General features: G+C 50.9%; 3 protein-coding genes across 6 annotated transcripts; 2 read left to right on the forward strand and 1 right to left on the reverse strand.

Moving 5' to 3' along the window:
* Positions 1–50: 50 nt before the first annotated feature.
* Positions 51–3,284, forward strand: LOC117591368 (signal recognition particle receptor subunit alpha homolog). Its single transcript, XM_034284604.1, has 3 exons — positions 51–222; positions 307–963; positions 1,993–3,284. The coding sequence occupies exons 1-3, from the start codon at positions 106–108 to the stop codon at positions 3,088–3,090; spliced, it is 1,872 nt and encodes a 623-aa protein (XP_034140495.1). The 5' UTR covers positions 51–105; the 3' UTR covers positions 3,091–3,284.
* Positions 3,285–3,347: 63 nt separating this feature from the next.
* Positions 3,348–4,930, reverse strand: LOC117591369 (26S proteasome regulatory subunit 6B). 2 transcript variants are annotated; one of them, XM_034284606.1, is made up of 3 exons: positions 4,800–4,930; positions 4,657–4,740; positions 3,348–4,593 (listed from the first exon to the last, which is right to left on the reverse strand). In XM_034284606.1, exons 1-3 carry the CDS (start codon positions 4,833–4,835, stop codon positions 3,472–3,474), a joined length of 1,242 nt encoding a protein of 413 aa, XP_034140497.1. In that variant the 5' UTR covers positions 4,836–4,930; the 3' UTR covers positions 3,348–3,471. The 2 variants fall into 2 exon arrangements, with proteins under 2 accessions (XP_034140497.1, XP_034140496.1); XM_034284605.1 differs by having other exon boundaries at positions 4,657–4,752; positions 4,800–4,888.
* Positions 4,931–7,751: 2,821 nt separating this feature from the next.
* LOC117591366 lies at positions 7,752–20,152 on the forward strand. Of its 3 annotated transcripts, XM_034284603.1 has the most exons (6): positions 7,752–8,387; positions 8,740–11,570; positions 11,642–12,292; positions 12,329–16,421; positions 16,506–17,195; positions 17,261–20,152. In XM_034284603.1, exons 2-6 carry the CDS (start codon positions 8,786–8,788, stop codon positions 19,929–19,931), a joined length of 10,890 nt encoding a protein of 3,629 aa, XP_034140494.1. In that variant the 5' UTR covers positions 7,752–8,387; positions 8,740–8,785; the 3' UTR covers positions 19,932–20,152. The 3 variants fall into 3 exon arrangements, with proteins under 3 accessions (XP_034140494.1, XP_034140492.1, XP_034140493.1); XM_034284601.1 differs by having other exon boundaries at positions 11,642–16,421; XM_034284602.1 differs by having other exon boundaries at positions 7,753–8,387; positions 11,642–16,421; positions 17,264–20,152.
* Positions 20,153–21,726: the final 1,574 nt, after the last annotated feature.

The following is a 21,726-nucleotide window of genomic DNA, read 5'->3' on the forward strand; positions in this document are numbered from 1 at the left end:
TTTTTAACGGTTGGACGGTATATTTTATTGAAAACTCCCCGGTCACACAGATTACGTGACGTGGAATGCTCGAACCGTTGTTCGAGAGCAACAGGATTAGCTGAAATGTTAGACTTTGTAGTGATATTCACAAAGGGCGGCGTAGTACTTTGGAACTCGCAAACCTCTGGAATCAACTTCTCGTCATGCATAAACAGCCTCATACGTGGCGTGATTCTGGAGGTAAGCCCTGTTTATGTTGGTGTGCTGTTGCTGCTTTGCTCATCCAATGCACATTCATGATTGATCTTTGTTGTTCGTTGATAGGAGCGAAACACAGAGTCCAAATACTTTGAGGAGGATCAGCTGGCGGTGCAGTTTAAACTGGACAATGAGCTGGATTTGATATATGCGGCTCTCTTCCAGAAGGCCATCAAACTCAGTTACTTGGATGCCTTTCTTGCCGACATGCAGTTCGCCTTTAAGGAGAAGTTCGGCAGTATACCGGCCCTGGAGCGCCTGGGCAGTGAATACGATTTTGAAGGCGAGTTCCGTAGCGTGCTCACCGAGGCCGAAGAAGCATCCTCGAAACAGGTGAATGCCCCCAAAGCTATGCGCTCCTACAATGAGTCGCAAAAATCGAAGAAAACAGTCGCATCCATGATCCAGGATGATAAAAAGCCTGTCGAGAAGCGTGTCAACATACAGGAGCGCGAGGCGCATCCCAAATTGCGACCCTCATCAACACCACTCACAACGGACGACATTATACAGGAAAACCGTCGAAAGTTGCGCGAAAAACTAACGCCCACCAAGAAGGCGGCCGATACAAAGTTAAGCGTTCCTGTCAAGCAGGGGTTCACCGAGAAGGCCGGAAAAAAGCCAAGAGTATGGGATCTTGGCGGTAACTCCAAAGATGCCGTCCTACTCGATCGTTCAAAGGACTCGCCCGAGGATGTTCAGTACCAGAGCGTCAACAACGAGGTGAGTGCAGACTAGCACTCTAGCCCAAACGGTGTGGGGCCAGGAAAGAGAGCGCGGGATGCCGGGCAGTCAGCCAGTTTGATCTTTATCCCTATAGGTGACATCCAATTTCGATATTTAAAATATTTTGAAAGCAATCGTTTCAGTCTGAGATATCGAGGTGCGAACACAAAATTCGGTTTCTCTAGAGCAGATTTAGGATCAAGAATATACTTATGTATGTATATACAGACATGTGTACATACCTTATGGAGTCAGAACCTTATGCAGCTGGATCGACTTTCACATGCTTAGCAATGGGTTTGCGGTGCGTAGACAGCAAGCTAAACGAAACATTTTTTAAATGGCGGCAATCTCTGTGTAACTTTTACACGAATTAAAGGATACATACATATGTATGCATAACGGGCATAATCATGAACAGTTGGTGGGTATTATCTTTATAAAGATTAATCCTATTGGTTTGGTCGATCTGATTGGATGTGTGTGTGTGTGCATGTGTATGATTCCTCCGACACGAAAGAGAGGGAGTACGCAACCTTGTATAATTATGTACATCATGATCTATCTAGTGCATTTCGTAAAGTGTTTCGCCAGAGGATGAATTGCTAAGCTGAGCCTGTTTTAAGCCAAGTCAATTTCAATTATAGCAGAGCCGTGCATGCTTCAATACTTGTACATACATATGTACATATACCACCAGGCAAAAGCTTTCGAATGAGAGAAGTAGAAGCTACCCTGGATGCAAAATATGAGCTAACTCCAAATGAAAAGTAAAATAATTTCCAGAGAAAACTATTCGTCCTGCTTTTCTATCCTTTTTCATACCCTATACTCTTACAGTTTAGCGATAACAGAAGGAAACCGTTTCGACCCCATAAAGTGTATATATTCTGGATCAGATCGGATCATTATTGTAGGAAAAATAGCGAAACTAATTTGCAGTGGCTAAGCTTCCCGTTCCAGCGCTTACTCATTCTCTCTCTCATTCACACTGTCTTTAACTAATTGTGACCTTTATTTGGGTAGCTGGTGGGTACCATGCATGGCGTGATCCCAGACCTGGATGTGGAGGACGAGGAAGATGTAGATAGTGCTGAGGACTCTAGCGAGGAGGACGATATGCACAGCCATTCACTAGCGCCAAAGAATTACAGGCGCGGAGGTGGTTTGCTGTCCTATTTCAGGGGAATCGTTGGCGGAAAGACCATAGTACTGGCCGATCTGCAACCGGCGCTGGAGAAGATGCGCGATCATTTGATATCGAAGAACGTGGCGTCCGAGATAGCGGTCAAGCTGTGCGAGTCAGTGGCCACAAGCCTCGAGGGCAAGCAGATGGGGACCTTCGACAGCATTGCCAGCCTGGTGAGAGAGGCACTGACGCAGTCGCTTGTCCGCATTCTATCGCCCAACCGGCGAATCGACATCATACGGGATGCCCTGGAGTCCAATCGTGGCGGCAAGCCGTACACAATCATCTTCTGCGGGGTGAACGGTGTGGGCAAGTCGACGAATCTAGCTAAGATCTGCTTCTGGCTGATTGAGAATGACTTTAACGTGCTAATTGCTGCCTGCGACACCTTCCGTGCCGGAGCCGTCGAGCAACTGCGCACCCACACACGCCATCTGAATGCCCTGCATCCGGCGGCCAACCACAACAACCGCACTATGGTCCAGCTGTATGAAAAGGGTTACGGCAAGGACGCTGCCGGCATTGCCTTGGAGGCCATCAAGTTTGCGCACGACACAAAGGTGAACGTAGTCTTGGTGGACACAGCTGGGCGCATGCAGGACAACGAGCCACTCATGCGCTCCCTCTCCAAGCTGATCAAGGTGAATAATCCTGATTTGGTGCTCTTCGTGGGCGAGGCTCTCGTTGGCAATGAAGCTGTCGATCAGCTGGTCAAGTTTAACCAGTCCCTCGCAGACTACTCCTCTAACGAAACACCTCACATAATCGACGGCATTGTCCTGACAAAATTCGACACCATCGACGACAAAGTGGGCGCCGCCATTTCCATGACGTACGTCACTGGTCAGCCCATCGTCTTTGTCGGCACCGGCCAGACCTATGCGGACCTCAAAGCGATCAATGTGAATTCCGTCGTCAACTCGTTAATGAAGTAAATTAAGTGAATCAATGGCAGAATGAAACCGCACCGTACCCATGTGAAGCAATCTATCTGATTGAAAGATCTGCTTTCAAAATGTCCACCTACCTACATACTGTGGCTCTGCTCTGCTTAATTAATCCTTATCTGTATCACTTTGTTTAGACCACTTTAAATAAAAGTCCTGCGTCCTGATTCATGTTGTATAAATATGCAAGTACTTTTTCTGAGGAAGGATCTGGGGATCGCCACAGAGGAGTTGAATGGAGAAAGGAATGGCAATAGAAACAAGTCCTGTTTATTACTGATACATTATTATTTTTAGGTAGATGTGGTAGGTATGAAGAGTTTTGGATAAGATAGTGCTGGAGGGGGAGGTGCGGGTCCTAATTGAAATCTACTTGTAAAACTCGTGCTCCTGTTCGTCCTTCTTGATGTTGTTCTTGTAGCCCTTCTCGAAGTCTTTGGCAAGAACGATGTAACGATTTTCACGCACCGCGTGCATACCCGCCTCCTGGCAGATGGCGTTTATGTCGGCACCAGAGATCTTGTCCGGTCGAGCAACGAACTCCTCCAGATCGACATCCTCGCTGAGGTTCATCTTGGAGGTGATTGTGGAGAATACCAAACGCTTCTGGCGGCGATCGGGGAGCGGGAACTCGATCTTTCGATCGAGGCGTCCGGGCCGCAGCAGAGCAGGATCCAGGGTGTCGGCGCGATTTGTGGCCATGATCACCTTCACATTGGTGGTCTGGTCAAAGCCATCCATCTGGTTTAGGAGCTCCAGCAATATGCGCTGGACCTCGCGATCGGCCCCGGTCTGGGCATCGAAACGCTTGGTTGCAATCGCGTCGATCTCATCAATGAATATAATAGCTGGAGCGTTTTCCTTGGCCAGCCGGAAGACATCGCGCACCATGCGCGGACCTTCGCCGAGGTACTTCTGCACGAATTCTGATCCGACCACACGAATAAAGGAGGCGGTAGTGTGGTGAGCCACGGCCTTAGCAAGCATGGTCTTGCCACAGCCAGGCGGTCCGTACATGAGGACACCGCGGGGGGGATCGATGCCGATCTGTTTGTACAGCTCGAAGTGGGTGAGGGGTAGCTCGACTGCCTCTCGAATCTCCTGCTTTTGCATGTCCATGCCACCAATATCGGCGTAGCTTACGTCGGGCTTCTCGTCGGGCTGTAGCATTGATATAGAACTATCCGCCTCGGGTGGCAGCACATCTACCAAGGCGTTGCTGTGCTTGTGCAGCGCCACGGAAGCCGATGGCTTTAGCAACTCACGGTCGATAGTGGACAGGATGCGAACATAGTAATTAGACCCGGTTGTGGAGCCAACAATACCAGTGTTCTGATCGACCGCCTCCAGGAATTGCCCAATCACCAGCGGAACCGACTGTATGCGCTTCACCTCCTCCTGGGCATGTAGATATTCCTTCTTTAGATTACGCTGCTCATCCTTGATGTACTCCTCCTGCACCTCTATGAACTCCAAGGTTCTTTGAAGTTTCTGAAAGAGGGTTTGGCTTAAATCGCTATATCTGGGCGAATGCGAATTTGTACGCATATTTACCTTATAACGCACATACAAATCATCAATGTCCAATTCATCCAAAGAGCTGTGCGCATCTTTCGGCTTGAAATCGCAGACTTCGTCCTGGTCCATAAATTAACAGCTTATGATATGTTCAGAATATGCTCAGAAAATATATTTACCTTCTCAGTCATAAGTACGTCTATTGTGTACGGCATATCTTTTCAGACTTTATTAATTTTAAAAATGGGAAAATGACTCGTCAAAACCAGCCTACGGCAGTGTAGGGTTGGGAGAAATATCGATAGCGCAATCGATACTACCGATGGTTGACAAATTAGCCGACCATGGATTGTTTCGCTTCTCCGTCGATAGAATCGACCTTCAAGATTGTTCATTCAGTCCAGTACTCCGACCAGAAAACTTTGTTTGCTTATTGAAAAGTAATACGTTACATATCGCTGAAGTTGAAAGATAAATGACCGCCACATCAACGTCAAAGAATGGAACAAATTATTATAGATTAATGAGATTATATTAAATTTAATTGCATTTTTAATTTGTTTAACTTATTTGATCGCCAGTATCTTCATGTTTCCAAGACACAGACCGGGCTGGGCTGTTAACAAAATGTTTTAAGTTGTTTTCCTTTTGGGACCAAGTACTGCTCCACAGGGTAGTGCAAAGGGGCGATGTCGGCGATTTGGACTCGAAACTATCCAATTTTGAATAGGAAGGATGCTTCGCGACGCCGTTTTATAACTTTGCCACGGGCGCAAATATTCCTTGGCACGGCCATGCTGCTCCACCAATCAAAGAAGTCTGCAGATGTTATTCCCAGCCATATGCAAATTCTCTGTCATATTTTCAAACTGCGGAATGTGCAAGGGGGCTGCAGATGGGTTTAATCAAAGTTGTCAGCGCTTATTTCGTTGATTGTCCTCCTCCTCCGATCATGCAAGAGCCGTCAATCCCACTAAAAGCAACATCCTGCATGGATCCAATTTGCATTCTTTGTTTTATTAACCTTTTGTTCAATTTTCACACATTTTCAAAAATGTAAACCAAACTGCCTGAGAAGTGTAACCGTACGGAAAGCGGTTTTCACCTATGGTCACTCTCTGCACTGTTTGCTAGCAAACGTGTTTTTCGATCTGAATACTGGGCTAAAACAAATGTAGATGTTTCGAGCTGCTTGAAAACTACCATCGGATTAATCGGGTTTTTTTTATCTGACTTCTGAATACTGTGAGCTTTCAAAACTTCCTTAACATGGGTGTGAAATTTGTACCAAAAGTTAAGGTGTCAACAGATATATACGTCACAAAAATTCCAGTGGCGCCAGGTTAATTACACGGCGCTTTCATCCCCGTGATGGATTTTGATTGGTTTAATTTATTTCAACCAATAATAATATTTAAAAATTTAAAATTTTGAATTAAAAAAAAAAACACAAAAAATGTAAGGGTTATATTAATTTGAAAAATAAAACCATAGAGGCACAAACGAGCGTTGGCTTAGCATTTTCCGAGACATTTCCATCAGCTTGTGACATACCTTGGCAAGGTATTTTCAGCAATTTCAAAGCTAGTTTTGGCTATTTTTTTTGGAACTATCTGGCCCCTAGCACTAACCAAATAGTATAGTAGATTGTCAATTTAAAGGAAGCGAAACGTCACCGCAGAATGTGCGTCGCGAAGTCCCAGGCCTCTGCCAACGTCGTAGCTACAAGTATTAGTGCGTGTAGAACACGCAGCTAGAAGTCCCAGCTACATTTGTATAAGTGCTTCCTTTAAATTGACAATCTACCTTACTATTTGGTTAGTGCCCCCAGGTCGCAAAACAAAGCAACTGTTCGGACATCTCGAACAAATACCAAAACAAACGATAATTCAAAAAAAATACAACGGACTTTACTGTACATCTAAATGACAAACATCTCTCCGACGCAGACGTGGACAAGTCTGAGGTGCCGATGGTCTAGCTCCTACGTACTCTACCTGAGATACGACTCAGAATACCTCAGTTCTCTTTCATTTTATTTTCGATAATGGCGGGAATATAATGTAAATAGAACTTAAATGCTAATGTTGATTAGGTGCTAGGTCCGTCAAGCACACCATCATGCTCAGCACCCAGCTGAAAATTTGAATGGAGGCCAACGTGTGTGGCAATATTTGAGGATGATTTCTATTGATAATCCGGAATACCTCCACAATATTTATCCGAAGGGCTTGTCCGAACACCTTGCGTCGTACTACATCCTGGATCTGTGTCATCTCTTCAACTTCTCCACATCCTCAACTCCTGTTGGGAACTCCTGCTCCCAATTGTCCCCATACGTGCGGGTTTACAAGCCCGTGATGGCTACATCGCAATGTTGTTGCCGCTTCTGAGGCTCAAATAATGGAGGTCGTGCAGGACGGGATATCTCTGCGAGGCGTAAATGATTGGCTTCAATCAAGTTGTTATCCAGGTTACGGATCTCCAGCATATTTAGCACCTTCGTCAGGTCGCCGAGGATCTCCATACTTCCTATCTGCTGGACTCTCAGTGACGCCACAGTCAGATGGACGGTACGGTAGTGGATGCCATCAATATTGCATAAAGCTCGATTTCCACTCTGAAATAACTCACTCTCCTGCTTTCATACAAAACTTGAATTCTTAACGGATTTCATTTTGTGAATAAACTCAAAACAATGTACCCCGAGAGCTGCAGAGCGAAATATATTGCAAATTCTATCGCAAGAAAGTTTTAGCTTTAAAAAATAATACATTTTAGGCGAAATTAAATAAATTTTCGATATGCTGGCATCTTCTCCCAATGATAGACCCACAAAATACCTCGTACCTATTTACGTGCAGAAACTATTTTGCGGTCTAAAATGGGTTTCTTTCATTGAAGCTGAAAGTTGTATTTTTCCAAAACAATATGTAAATAAAATATCATGTGTGCTCTTCAATCGAAGTAATCAAGTCCAGTCCATTTTACCACAAGCACAACTTCAAAGTAGTAGGGACGCGGCAGCAAGTAGTCCGATAGTATGATGATATTCGTAAAAAATCGTTGTTAGCGGCTGGCCGCAAAACATCGATACTATCGATGGTGCTCCCGCGGTGTTGACACCTCTAACCTACACTTCTCATAAGAAAACACATTTAACTAGATATCAAATCTGATATGTGTGCGTGCGTTCACAATATATAAATATGAGTTAAATAGTTAAATTGAATTAGTGGATAAAAAGGGCACGCACCCATCAATGGGATAGCGTTAACATATAATAAATGGATAAAAATGCTATCTGCAGCCGCCGCTGCTTTTTGTGCAAGAGAGAAAAATCGTTCTTGTTCACCACTGCCACACTCCTCAGTGACAGTATCGTCGTCCTTCTGCCATCGCCATCGCCGCCGTCGTCGTCTTCTGCCCCTGCCTTTGCCCCTGTCCGTTCCTTTGCTCTACGCACGCATCGATTTGGGATAAACGTTAGATACCACCTAACGCAGTTGTTAGAGTGGAAAAAAATAATAAGTACATAACAAATAAATCAAATGCAATGCTCTGCGATGTATTTTTTGAGAACAAATTAAATTAAAATATACGGTCCAAGTGGGCTGGACGCCATACGGAGGGAAACGAATTAAAGTGCAATACAACACTGGGGCATGGACAAAATAAAACGGAATCACACAAGCCTAAATCGAAACAAAAAAATTGAAACAGAAGGCGTCACATGCAGTTGTTTTTAAATCATAAAACGTAAACGGGTAAACACAACAAATACAAAATTATCAAATAATTATTTGTATGCAGGTTCATATTTCACCCCATGACTGTTACTGTGACTGTGTGTGGCTCAAGTACTCTTTTTCGAGTTGTTTCTGAGTGGAATGAGCATAAACGTTTGAAAGTTTGGTGTGTGTGTGTGTTGTGTCTGAGGGTGTTGTGTGTGTGTTGTGTGTTTGTGTTGTGTGTGAGTGTGTGTAGTTGTGTTGCCACTTTCCATCTTCTTCTTGGTCATCTTCTCGTAGTTGATGCTTATTTGTCAACAAACAAAAAATCTAATAAGATACTATAATTAATTTAAAATGAATGATATTGTGTTTTCTCCCTTTGCAGAAATAGTAATATAAGTTTGTGCAGCGAATTGGTTAGTGGCTTCCTAATGAAGACAATGTCCCGCTTCGGCCTGCGCCGGGGCTTTAAGTTGTCGGAGGAGCAGGTCACTGGCAAGAATCCAATTGGACCAATAGCGGCAATAAGACCGTCGCAAGCAGGTCTATCCGGACGAAAGAAACGCCAGCACAGGCATGAACCAGACGAAGAGGAAGCAGAGCAGCAACAGCAAAAGTCACTGCCACTGGAAGGGGAACAGGAACACGAAAAGGTGCCAAGGGCTCAGCAACAACCGTCTCTGATCTGTAGATTACCCCTAGAGCGTTTACCCCGTCTGGTGGAGAGGCTTCAGCTTCCCATAGAGGAGCAGCCACGGGAAAGAGACCTTGACCTTAATTTTGGCCCCGGTTCGGGGTCGGGGTCCGGCCCAAAAAAAGTCTTGTGTTTGTACTGTGATAGAAAGTTCGCCTCTGGCAAGCTGCAGGGCAAGCACGTGGAGAAGTTCCACACGGAGCGACAGGAGAGACGCTGCAGCAGTCGCTCCACCAGCAGCTCCGGGAGCTGCCATCCGAACGGAGGATTTCCAGGATGCCAGCACTGCTCAGGCAACAGGAAGCATTCGATGCTGCCACAGATCTGTCTGCCCGTCAAGCATCTGGATCAGTTGTTCTTCCATCTCATTCAGATGCACTCAGACAAGTACTTTGGCTGCCACCCGTGCCGACTGCGCTTTCAAGACGCCGACCAGCTAACCGAACACCGTCGACACCACCACCAGCTCGAGGAGTCACAATCGCCAAAGCCCGGACTGATGGGAGCCGACGAGCCGGTGCTGTTCCGCCTTGGTCTCACTCAGAACCGATTGCCCAGTCATCGCAATAGGCAACGGCGAGCAGGGGAAGACGAGCAGCCGCCCCTGGCCATGCCCCACAAGTCAAGGAGCAGCAGTCGGACGGCAGCCCAGCGACAGCACCAACAGCATATGCCGGCAACTACCATTCAGCCCGTGGGACAAGGCCATGGGCAAGCCCATCCGGATGAGTCTCCTGATTCTGTCTTCCGGCAGCCCAGCTCCTCAGCCTGTGTTGCAATCAGCTCCAGTTGTAACACCAGCAACAGCGCTAGCTCGCATGTGTTCGATGAAAACTTTTACAAGGACGTCATCCTGAATGTCCAACAGAATCTGCAGAACTATCTCGATGGACAGCTCTTCACGCCCCCCATAACGTCAGCATCAATCTCAACCTCAAGAAGCTCCTCTGGCTGTGGCTTTGACTATGGCTCCACATCTACAGCCACTGCCACAATCACATCCGATCTGGTCATGCTGCATGGTACTAGTCAAATGAGCCACGCTAGTGCCTACCCAACTCTACTGACATCGGAACAATTCGGCTCAACGGCAGAGCTTCTGCCCCCGGCAAAGTTTCGGCGCCGGCCCCACACGAAGCACAGCTGGAAGTGGAAGTGGGACTATGTGAAGAAATTCACCATCATCAACGAGGGCGGGCGGCTGGTAAAGAAACTTAAGCAGCCCACCTTCCTTGGCCTGCGCGATCTCTCAAAGCTGGATATGTGGACGCAGCTGACCATGCGCCAGAAGCATGATGTCTCTCTCGCCATCGCCCGCACCAGCAATGGTGGCGTTGGCGGTGGGGGTGCGTGCATTGATGGGGATGCTGGAAATCACATGCAAATGGAGCAGCAGCGTCTGCTCGAGCAGCTTAATCTTATTCTTGACCATCGTCTCCTACCGCACATCATCCTCGAGCAGAACGAACAGGCGATAATCAAGTGCGAGAACGAGGAGGATGCCAAGCTGGAGAACTACGGAAGTGTCCAGGGTGTCAAGGATGATCTGCTGGACCAGAACTTCGCCGACGAGAGTTTTCTCTCTCTGCTTCAGCTGCAGCCTAGCCAAGGGGCCAGCCTGGAAAGGATCAGGGAACGGGAGCAGGACCAGGACAACATGACATTGTCCTCTTTGGTGCTAAGTGGAGAATGGGCGCGACCACGTCTCTATCTGTGCATATGCTGCGGGGCCAAGTTTGACAAGCGAAAATCGCTGGAGGAGCACAAGACGTTCCGTCACTCGCACATCTATGCCACGCACTACGAGGTGGTTGGCAGGGAGCTGCTGGCGGGGAACCTGCTGCGCCATCTATTCATACCTAAACGGGCCCTGGGCCGGTTCGCGGCGGATAGCAACTGTATTCGCTGGCCGCAGCACAAGCAGGAGGAGCGTGTCCAACACGAGGAAGAGAACACCTCTTCGTCCACTTCTTCCAGGTCGTCGTTCGAGGCTTCCACACCGACGCCGACGCCCATGTCGGGTCTGGAACAGCAGCAGGCATCTCCCGCGTCCGGGACAGGGACGACCTCTTCCTCGTCTTGTTCGCTAAGCTCATCCTCTACATCCACCTCTAACTCCCATTCCCATTCTACCTCCACTTGCAACACAGCTAACACATCGTCGACGCTTTCATCTTTTTCTCCTCCGTCGAGCTGCACAAAGTGCGGACGGAAGTGCAGCGGCCTTATGGATCTCTACCGCCACATGCTGGACTGCTCTGGCGACTACATCTGGTCGCTGGCCAAGAAGCGAAAATATCGTTACTACTGCGGTACCAAGAAGCGTCGCCCCTGCTCAAAGAAGCCGCTAAGACAGTTGCCCAACCGGAAGAAGCTTGAGGACTCTCTGGATGCCGAGGGAGAGGCTGAGAACGAGAATGAGGACGATGGCGAGGAGGAGGGCGAGGGAGATGTCGAGTGCGAGGAGAGTGCCTCCAATTCATCGAAGATTAAGAACTCCCCCCGTCAGAGACCCAGTGATGGTGAGTACCAGAACCATGCAGCATTGCCCAGAAACTGATTTAACTTGATTTTTTTTCTTATCCTATTCAAGCTGAGTCCATACGCAAAATGCTGGAGAACTTGCCACCCAAGCGCGTCTGCAAGAAGATATTCCCCGTGGACAACAAGGCCAAGCGCAAGTCGAAGAACAAGTCGAAGTCTATGTCGAAACAGCAGAGGAGCACAAAGAAGATATACAATCAGCACCTCCTTCGCAACACACGGTCCTCGGTGGTGGCTGCCGCCTCCGCCCTTGCAGTGTCAGCAGGGCAACAGAAGCGCTGCCGACGCAAAAAACAGAAAATACTGCAGAAAAAGCAGAAAGTAAAGTCCGAATTGGTCGCCAAGGGAGAACGCAGATCAGAGAACAAATCCCCCCCTGCATTGTTAGTCGTTGAGTCAGAGCCGCAGGGTCAGACAGAACCGCAGGCCCATTCGCAGCCACAGACGCAGCCGGAGGTAAAGCCACAAGCCACATTCCCGGTCAATTTGAGATCTCCCGTTGAGCTTAAGCCAGCGCTGGCTGTTCCTCAAGCTGTGGATCCCGATACAGCACCAACAGGTGGAGAGCTTCCTCCACCCACAGCATCCAGCAAAGAGCTGGAGCTGGAACGGTGCACAAGACAGCGGCGAGAGCAACGGGAAGCTGCCTCGTCCACGGCCAGCAAGCCGCCGATGCTCACGCCGCCGACCACTCCTGTTCTTTCTGTTGCTGCTCCTCCTGCTCCTGCTCCTGCCACGGCCAACAAGTCCTCGCCAGTTGCTCCCAGACTCTCGGTTAGCATTCGACAGCCCAGTTCAATTGCAGGGGTGAAGCGCAGCAAGAGGATTAGTGACTGCATTGCCATGCTCACTGGGAAGCTAGAGGAAAAGATGAAGACTGAGCAGGTGACGCCAGCATCACCGCTCCCGCCACGGCCACCGCCGCCAATTCTCGAAAAAGAGGAGGAGCAAGACTGCAATATGCATACAGAGACGACGCTTCCCCCGAAAGCTGATGCAGGGAGAGAGCTACTGGAGGCCAAAACGCCCAAGCGGAAGGCTATGTCCAGGCGCATCATCAAGTTGGATGCAGCAATGGGGCCCAAGCCCGATGCAGGGCCAGTCTCCGAGCCTCTGGAAAGGCAATATGCTGAAGCTTCAGAACTAGTCGCGCCTGCACTTCCTATCCGTGTGCTTTCTACTTTCGCTCCGGCTGCTGATGTTTCCATTGTTCCCGTTGCTTCCACCCTGGTGCTTCTAGCATCCTCTGCACTTCCCGCCACTCCGGTGCGAACCCCCACCAAAGCAGCAAGCAAGCAGTTGGCAGCCCCATCCCCGACGGTGGCTGCCTTAAAGCTATATCCATCGGAACAACCACAACCACAAGCAAAACCATTGACCGCGCCGGTACCCGTGCCTGTTCCCATGCCCCTCGGACTGCAGGGGATGGGAGCATCGTTGGCAGGTCCGTGTCCGTGTCCGTTTCCGGGTTCGGTTTCAGTGCATGGTAACATGAACCTGCTGCCGAAGCTCCCCTTGTATCTTCCACACGCACAGCTCCATCCGCATGCCAATCAAAATCAAAATTCAAATCCGAACGTTAATTCCACCATGTACGTGATGGAGCCGCAGCCCCTGAACCTGACCAGCCAACGCGGATGCCTCCAGAAGCCAATACTGCCAAGCACCGAACGTGACGATTTACAGACTGGACTGCATCACGGACGATCGAGTGGAATGCCGGCCCGGAGGCAGACTATTTGCGGATTTGAGGCCCGCAACGTGCTCGGCCTGGAGATGGACATGGAGCCGCTCGACTTGTCCAAGAAGTCAGCGAGGAAATCGTCACCAGGTCCGGTTGCGGCTCCAATGAGAGTCCCCCAGGAGATGTCAATGCCAACGCCAAAGGCAATGCCGATGCCGATGCAGATTCCAATTCAAATGCCGATGCCTATGCCGCTTCCCTTGGGACCAGCTGCTGCCGTATCATCCGCTGCACTGCAAGGCCTTCCAGTAAATCTTCTAGGGCCAGGTCCAGGGCCACGTGCAGGTGCATGTGCACGTACAGGTACAGTTCATGCAACGGTTTCATTGTCTTCGCACTATTACTCCAACCTGGACCTACTCAAGATACCCCAAGTGCGCAATCCTGGGACTGGGACTACGCCGGTGACAAGAACCGGCAGTGTGGTTTCCCCATCCAATGTGAGCCTCTGTAGCGCTTCCGCTATCCCCGTACATCTGCCAAAATCAGCAGGTGGAAAGAAACGCTCGGCGGAGGCGTCGGTCGGCAAGAAGGAGAACAGCGGCAAGGGGATGCCAAAGGGATGCCTGCGCATGGATGAGGTGGTCAACAATCACATTGACGACGCCATCAATTCGGTCATATTGGCAGTCCAAGCCGGTCTGCCTGACGACGATGACAAGGAAAAGGAGAAAGAAAGGGAAAAGGAAAAGGAGAGGCAGAAGCAAACGAATTTCAATCTGCTACCAAAAGTTGTTCATCCGCCGAGGCCGATAAACTCCATCGTTGCCACAGCAGCAGTCCCAGCGACAGCCACTGCCACAGCCACTGCCACAGCCACCGCCACAGCAACAGCTGCGGTCACAGCGGCAGGCACCGACACAACCACCGCAGGTGTCATGCTATTTACCCCGATCTTGATGGGGGAAAAGATTGTGGCTAGCTCATCCGACACAGCAGTCCCACCCCAGACAACGACACCAGCGAAAACCCTGCTGACGCCAAAAAAGCGTTCCATGCGCTCGAAGACCATCGACTGTCGCTCCGCGCTGATCGCTATTGAGGAGCTCTCAGTTGACCCACGACTGCAGTGCCATCAGCTTCAGTCAAAGCCGCCAGTGAACGGAGAGGCGAAGACAGACGCGCACCTGCCTGGAGTTCATTCGATGGCTCCCGTGGCCGCAGCACAGGTACCAGCTCAGCCGCTGTCGACTGTGGTGGAACTTCCTCCAGTGGACTGTGTAAATGAACAAACGGTGGAGCTCGATATGCAGCTGCAGCCAGAGCCGGAGCTAGAGCTGCCTGCTCGGTCAGCTCCAGAACCCTTTGCGCTTGTAGAGACGCTTCCATTGTCGGCTCCTTCTGTGACTGTGTCCGTGATTTCCGTTGCGCCTGCACTGCCTCCGAGCATGGCTGTGGCTGTGGCTGTGACGCCAACCCCCACGGTCGAGACGAACTGCAGCTCGCTGCTCGAGGAGCACAGCAGCAACATGAACAACAATACCTCCTCGGGCTTCCACAGTCTGGCGCAGTCCGAACTGCCCAGTGTCCAGGATCAGTCGGTCACGGCGGCGAGCCATCTGGAAGCGACAGAAGAGCTGGGCGCGAAGGAGAAGGATCAGGGGCAGGAGGATCAGGAGCAGGAGGTAAAGCAGCGAGTGGTGGAGGAGCACGTGCCCGTCACCAAGAAGAAGCAGCGTCGCCGCAGAAAGAACGAGCTGGCAGCTATTGTGGCCGACCAACTGCTGGAGAGCTTTAAGATCGACAACGCCCGTCGAGACAACCTCAAGAAGCTGGAGAACTTGGCATACGAGAAGAGCGAGGATCTGCTGCTGACAGGCATGCTGCTTATGTCCAGCACGAAGCGGAACGCAGCCATGGCCCCCTCCTCCAACTCCACATCCTCATCAAAGCTATCCCGGAACTTTACTGTGAAAGAGGCGGCAGAGGCGACTTCGGTGCCTCCTGTCCGAGGGCGACCGAAGCGGCGACAGAGCTGTTACTACCGCAGCCGTGGGAAAGCTGCGGGCGGAAAGGCGACAAACGAGAACATCAGCATGCTCAAGTCGACATTGGAGTCCTTCTCCATTGGGATCGAAAAACAGCTACTGGCCAAGGAGGCCAAGGGGGCGATGGAGGCAGCCAAAGATACGGCAGCCCTGCCGGCAGTAACGACCGCCGGCCAGCCGTCGGCATCCTCCATATTACGGCCGAGCATTCTGAGCAGCGCCGCCAAGAAGCAAATGTACCAAAAGCGGAAGGCGGAGCTAGAACTAGAAGTGGAACTGGAGAAAGAGAGGGAGAGGACAACTGCTGCAGCGGCGGCCACCTTCAGTCGCGATCCTCGCCTAAATAAAAACATACACAAGGAGCAGCCAGAGCATGGACAGCTCTCAATCAGGTCCCCAGCACCTAGACCAAACGTGCCATCGGCGGGAGATAATGATAACGCTGAGGAGGAGGACAACTACCTCACGGAGATAGCGAAAAACGTGAACGAGAAGATCATGTCGGCCACCACCAACGAAGACTTCGAGTTTGCCCACGACAAGTTCGACCAGGGGGAGCAGGAGGCCGGCATGGATTTGGATCCAGACCAGGACAAGTTCTATCGGCCCCCCACGTCCATGAGTGTGCGCAGTGCGCCCAACCTGAACGATGAGCACTCAAACTTCGGCTCCATGTGCGACGAGAACACGAACACGGAACTCATGGACATGGACCTGGACGACGAGATGAGCGTTTACACCAGCTACTCGCAGGACCTGGGTCGCATCGGGCGTGGTCGGCGGCGCCGAAGACGTCGCAGCGTCCTTCTCACCCGGCCCAAGAAGCGCACACAGCGGAGCCACGTCGATGCCGAAAAGTACTCGTGCTCCCTGTGCGGCAAATCCTTCTTTACGGCCACTTCTCTGTCCAAACACAATATGACCCTGGCCCACGTATCCAAGCTCTCCGAACAGGAGTACATTCAGTCCCAGACGGCGCCATCGAGTCCACGCGACCTTGCGGTACAGCTGGACCTGGGGCTTGAGCTAGGGCCGGGGCAGAAGCAGGGGCTTGGCTACGGGGATAAGAAAACACAAATGAGCCAGCAAGCGACGATGACGATGACGACGACGACGACGACGACGACGACGACGACGACGACGACGACATCGACGACGACGACGACATCGACGACGACGACGACGACGACGACGAAAACAACGACAACGACAGAACAGATTCGTGCCTCGGTCCTGATGCCGCGCTCTCAAATTATCCCTCAGGTGGAGCACCAGCAGCAACATCAACATCAACAGCAACAGCCACAGCAACACCATCAGCAACAACAGCAGCAGCAGTTGAATCAGCAAGTGCATCATGTCATCACTGAGGCCAGTCTGCGGCTACACGACAACCAGCAGAGTCCGCCGGGAACTTCCGCCGCCCGCCTCAATCTGAACCCAGACGAGCGGCTCTTCTACGAATGCTGCAACATCCTCAAGAGTGCCAAGACGCCTCGCCTGTCCAGCTCCACCACAGCAGCCGCTGTTACAACTTCAGCTCAACCAACCACAAGCTCCGCGCTGGCCACGACGTCCGTGATCGTTACTGCCGGGCGCAAACAGCTGCACCCGCCTCCGCCACCTGCGTCGGCTCCGGCTCCGCCTTCGCTATCGCCTCAAGCCTCGCCCTCTCTGTCTCTTTCTCTGTCGCATCCAGCTTCACCATCGCCAGCGCCACCTTCGTCTCGGACGCCTCCTCCGCATCCGTTTCCGGCTTCGCATGGTGTAGAAAGAATGCCAGGAGAAGCTGCACCCACTGTCTGCCATCAACTAGTCATCCAGCAGCTGTTCCGCAATCCACCCGCTGCCACACCCACAACAACCCCGATGTAAGTAGCTTGCCTTTTGCTCCTTGTTGCTTCCTGTTCCTAGTGACTGACTATATGTCTCCCAGCAGAAACCACAATCGGATGTCGCCCAGCTACTCGGCCATCTCGCAGTTTTCGGCGACCACCTCGCGGTTCAAGACGAAGGCCGCCATGAAGGGCTATGAGAACGTCAATCAGCAGATGGACATGGTAAACCTACAGCTGGCTAAGACCGGGCGTGGCGTCTGCAAGCTCACTGAGCTGGCGGACATCGCCTTGGGCACTGAAAAGCCTGGCGGTGACTTCGTGCCGCATCTTTCCCAAGGGATTGTCCCAGGTACCAGTGCTCCAATAGCAGCTGCCGCGCCGTCAGCCAGCCACCAGAAGCAGCAACAACCACAACCACCTCTACCCCATCCCCATCCACATTCAGAGCCGACACAAACGCCAACGCCCACTGGTACGCATACAGGCACTAGGACAACAACGACACCAACGCCGATGCCAACGCCGACGCGGCCGGTGGAACAGCAGAGCTCGACTTCATCAAAGACGATGATGCACGCGTCCATCATCAAAGCATCCGCGGGAGTGGCCAGCTCGGCGACACTGCCGCCCGCCTGCGGTCGGATCATCATACCGGATCGTCCGTTCAAGAATATCGGACTGGAGGAGAAGGCCACCATCATGTTCCAGAAGCCGAAGACCTGCGTGAACCTGCTTCAAGAGCAGGACAACAACAGCGTTTCCACAGTCAGCTACTCGGACCGTGACGACTATGACTTTGGCACTCTGAGTTGCGACGGCGACATGGAGCCAGAGCAGGAGCCGAAACCAGGTGCGCGATGTGTGGTCAGGACGGAGGATGCAGCTCTTGTGGAGGTGCCGCCGGGCGCAGTGGAAAGGGCTGTGTCCTCGTCCAGCTCGTCGACGTCCTCACCCTCGTCGCATGACAATACCCGTAGCGGGAGCAGAAGCAGCAGCAGCTCCAGCCGAGCCACGGCCAAGACATTCGAGAACAAATCCTTAATCATGGGCCGCATCTTCAAGCACGCCAGCACCAAGGCAGCATCAGCAGTGGTAGCAACTCCTGTCCAGCAGCTCCCCAGTCCGATGGAAGGACCGACGTTGACCAAGATGAAGGCGTTGCCAAAGAACCAGGCAAACCTTGACCAGATCTTCGATGAGCTTAGAGGAGGAGGTGCGGCCAAGGCATCAGAGGTGGAGTCCCCAGTGGGTATGGCGAATTGGGATCGGGATCATCCCCAACCGCACACCCATCCGCACCATCAGAAGGAGCCCATGGCAGCGCCGGCAGTTCCGACCGTTCCAGCAGCTATGCCCGCTCCAAGTACATTGCCGCGAAGCAGGTCTAAAAAGGCCAAAACAGGCCCACCAGCTAATTCCCCCATAAACATTGTTAAGCCACCCGAAGCATCGATCTCGGCTTCGGTCTCTGCTACGGGCTCCACCCCATCACTTTCTCGGAAGCCACGAAAGGATCTGAGCAAGCTGCAGTCGGAGCTGGGAATGAGCCCGGAGGAGATCGAGCAGCTGATCGATGAGGGGCAGCGCAAGTCGAAGCGCCGCTGCGCAACCAACCGTCCCAAGAAGCTGGTGGAGACGTGGAGCTCTGACGAGTACGAGGAGTTCCTGTCCACCAAGGACATCATAGCCCTCATCGAGGAAAAGGAACAGCAGGAGCAGCGTCGCAAACGCAAAACCAGCGAAGCAAACGCCAACCATCTACAGCCAATTTGGTCGCCAGCGGCATCCAAAAAGACCCCAACGCCCTCTGTGATTGCCCGGCGGAAGAAAAGCGCCACAAAGAAGAAACCGCCGGTGCCTGTGCCGGTGCCGGTGTCAATGCCAGTGCCAGTACTGAATCGTCCAAAGACGGCGACTACAGCTAGGGCACGGCAGCGAGCCAACCCGAATCCTCGGTCCGACCCTGCACCAGAGCCGCCTCCAAAATCTAAATCAAAATCCAAATCGAAAGCTCCCACCAAGGTTAAGACTCCAACAGCGAAGTCAGCTGGCACCAGTAAAAGACATGGCAACGATATAGAGAGCGAGAGGGATATGTTGGTGGAGTCCAAAACAGAGACCTCGGCTAGGACGCGTAGCTCCAGACAGCAGACCAAGTACAGGCCACCGCCACCGGCGGGAGCCCTCGAAGTTCCTTTAGGGGAAGACGCATCTCAGCGGCAGCCGAAGTCGCAGGCGCAACCCTTCACAATGTCACCTACTCAGCGGACTAAGTCGCGCAGCAGCAGCTATAGTATAGCACCACCTCCTCCTCCTCCTCCTGCTGTGCCGGGAGCCAGAAGTAGTTCCTCCTCCACCGCCACAACCAATAGCAACAACAACAACAACAACAATAGCATCAGCAGCAACAAGAATCTGAAGACGAAGCGGAAATCACAGACGAACAGACAGTCGCCACCAAGACGCAAGCGACCAGCGAGCGAGAAGCAATTATACTACTGGAGCAGCTCCAGCGACGACGAGTTCGGTCGTGTGAAGGCCGATGGTGAGCCAGATGCAGCGGTACTGAGGGAACAACAAAAGCAGGGGCGACAGAATCCAGAGCCGCTGGCGGGGAAGCATTTTGAAGAGAGCGAGCAATACCAGAAGCACGGGTGGATAGTGGGCGACTCGCACAAGAAGCTGGTCAAGCTGCTGGCCATAGCCAAGGGCAGTAAAAAGGTCGAAAACTGCGGTGTGAAGCGTCGCACGCCCAAGCGCAAATGCTAGAAGCTAAAGCGCAAACACAAGCGGGAGCGGCTCCCATACTGCCATTATGTCGTCGTTCATCGCAGAACATCACCATCTCCTCTCCCTTCTCTTTTTGGCAGGACCTCCTCTGTAACTGTATGCGGGGTATATACAAAATATTTTTTCTTTATTTTAAACATCTAAGCGTTACATAATTTAGGTTTTTTTTTATTAAATGTATTTATAATTAATAAAACAAAGAAAAAGCGAACAAGCAACATATTTGAGCACAACATCCCAGTCGGACTTTGTTGTTTCCAAACAGTACTTCTGTATCGCTCCCTTTTCCACAAAGCATGCGTTCTTTATTCGTTACGTTCTCGCTTCAAGTTTACAGGGGGTGAAACACGCGGGAATCAGACCTTTTGTATACCCGGTACTCAAAGAGTAAATAGGGTATATTGCATTTGTGCGAAGAACGGTTGTATGTAACGAACAGAAGGAAATGTTTCCGACCCCAGAAAGTATATATATTCTTGATCAGCATCAATAGCCGAGTTGATAGAGCCATTTCTGTCTGTCCGTCCGTCTTGTTGAGCGCCTAGTACTCAGATACTATAAAAGCTAGAGCCCCCAAATGTTGCATCCAGACTTCTGTATGCTCACACTTTTACAAGTGTATTTCAAAAATGAGCCACGCCCCCTTCCGCCCCCGCAAAAGGGCGAAAACATCCCAAACCTACAATTTTGAAGATAAAAGAAAACATTCCGTAGGGAACGACCATATCTATCAGATCACCATTTGGGATCCGATTGGATCATTATTATGGCCACAATGAAGATATTAATTTGCAGTGGCTAAACCCACCCCGTCCCGCAGCTTATATTTCTTTTTTGCATATTCTCTCATTCACACTCTGCTTCGCGCAGTGTGACACGTATCTGCCTCTGCCTCTGCCGCGAGTCTGCAGTGTGTGGGTCCTGGGAAGGGGGGCGAGCTAAAGAAGCGTGTTGGTGTGAGAAGTGTTGTAGATGTAGATGACAGATGAAGAAAAAATGTTAAATTTGACAAAACACCGTTAAGGTGCAGATGTAGTACTAGTGCCGGGTATAAAATTTGCGACGCGTAAGAAGCGTCTCACACGTTCCGTCTCGTTTTTTTTCGATTTTTACATTTTAAATTTTTTTACATCTACATCTAAGCAAATTTTTACGCCAACACACTCTTTTAGCTAGCTCCCCGGCCCTAAAGCCGCACACTGCGCGAAGGACGTTTCCATCGATTTCCCCTTGGTATCAGCTTGCTGGTTGGTTGACAGCAGTCCCCCTAACTGGTTCCAGATGTGTATATCCAACAGCTTTTCCAGTGTTTAAGTAGAAAAGAGTTACGGATTATCGGTCTTTAATCCTTGGGGTTCATATGGCTGCACTTTCCTTTGGGAGTGTCAATCCTTTTCCATTGGATTGGGATATAGCCTGTGTTGAAAGATGCCGTATATATTGTGGAGAGCCATGGGGTGATTGCTTCTTTGGTCATTTGCAGCAAGGCTGGGAATGTTCCGTCCAGTCCAGGCGCTTTCATGGCCGTAAAGGAATCTATGGCCCCATGAATTCTCCGAGAGGTTGTAAGATCCGTGGGGGTTGTTGTACCTCAGTTGTTATGTCGTGATGGTTTTCGAAATTAGTGACCTCGGTGCATGTTGGGAAGTGAGTTTCCGTTAGTGCTGTCAGGGCTTCTGCGTTGCCCTCTGTTCACTGTCCGTTGTCTAGCTTGAGGTGGCTCTGTAAGGTAGGCTTTGAAAGCAGCTTCCGGAGTCTCGCTGTTTCAGGCACT

Source organism: Drosophila guanche, unplaced genomic scaffold (genome assembly GCF_900245975.1).
Source record: "Drosophila guanche unplaced genomic scaffold, DGUA_6, whole genome shotgun sequence".
Classification (NCBI taxonomy): domain Eukaryota; kingdom Metazoa; phylum Arthropoda; class Insecta; order Diptera; family Drosophilidae; genus Drosophila; species Drosophila guanche.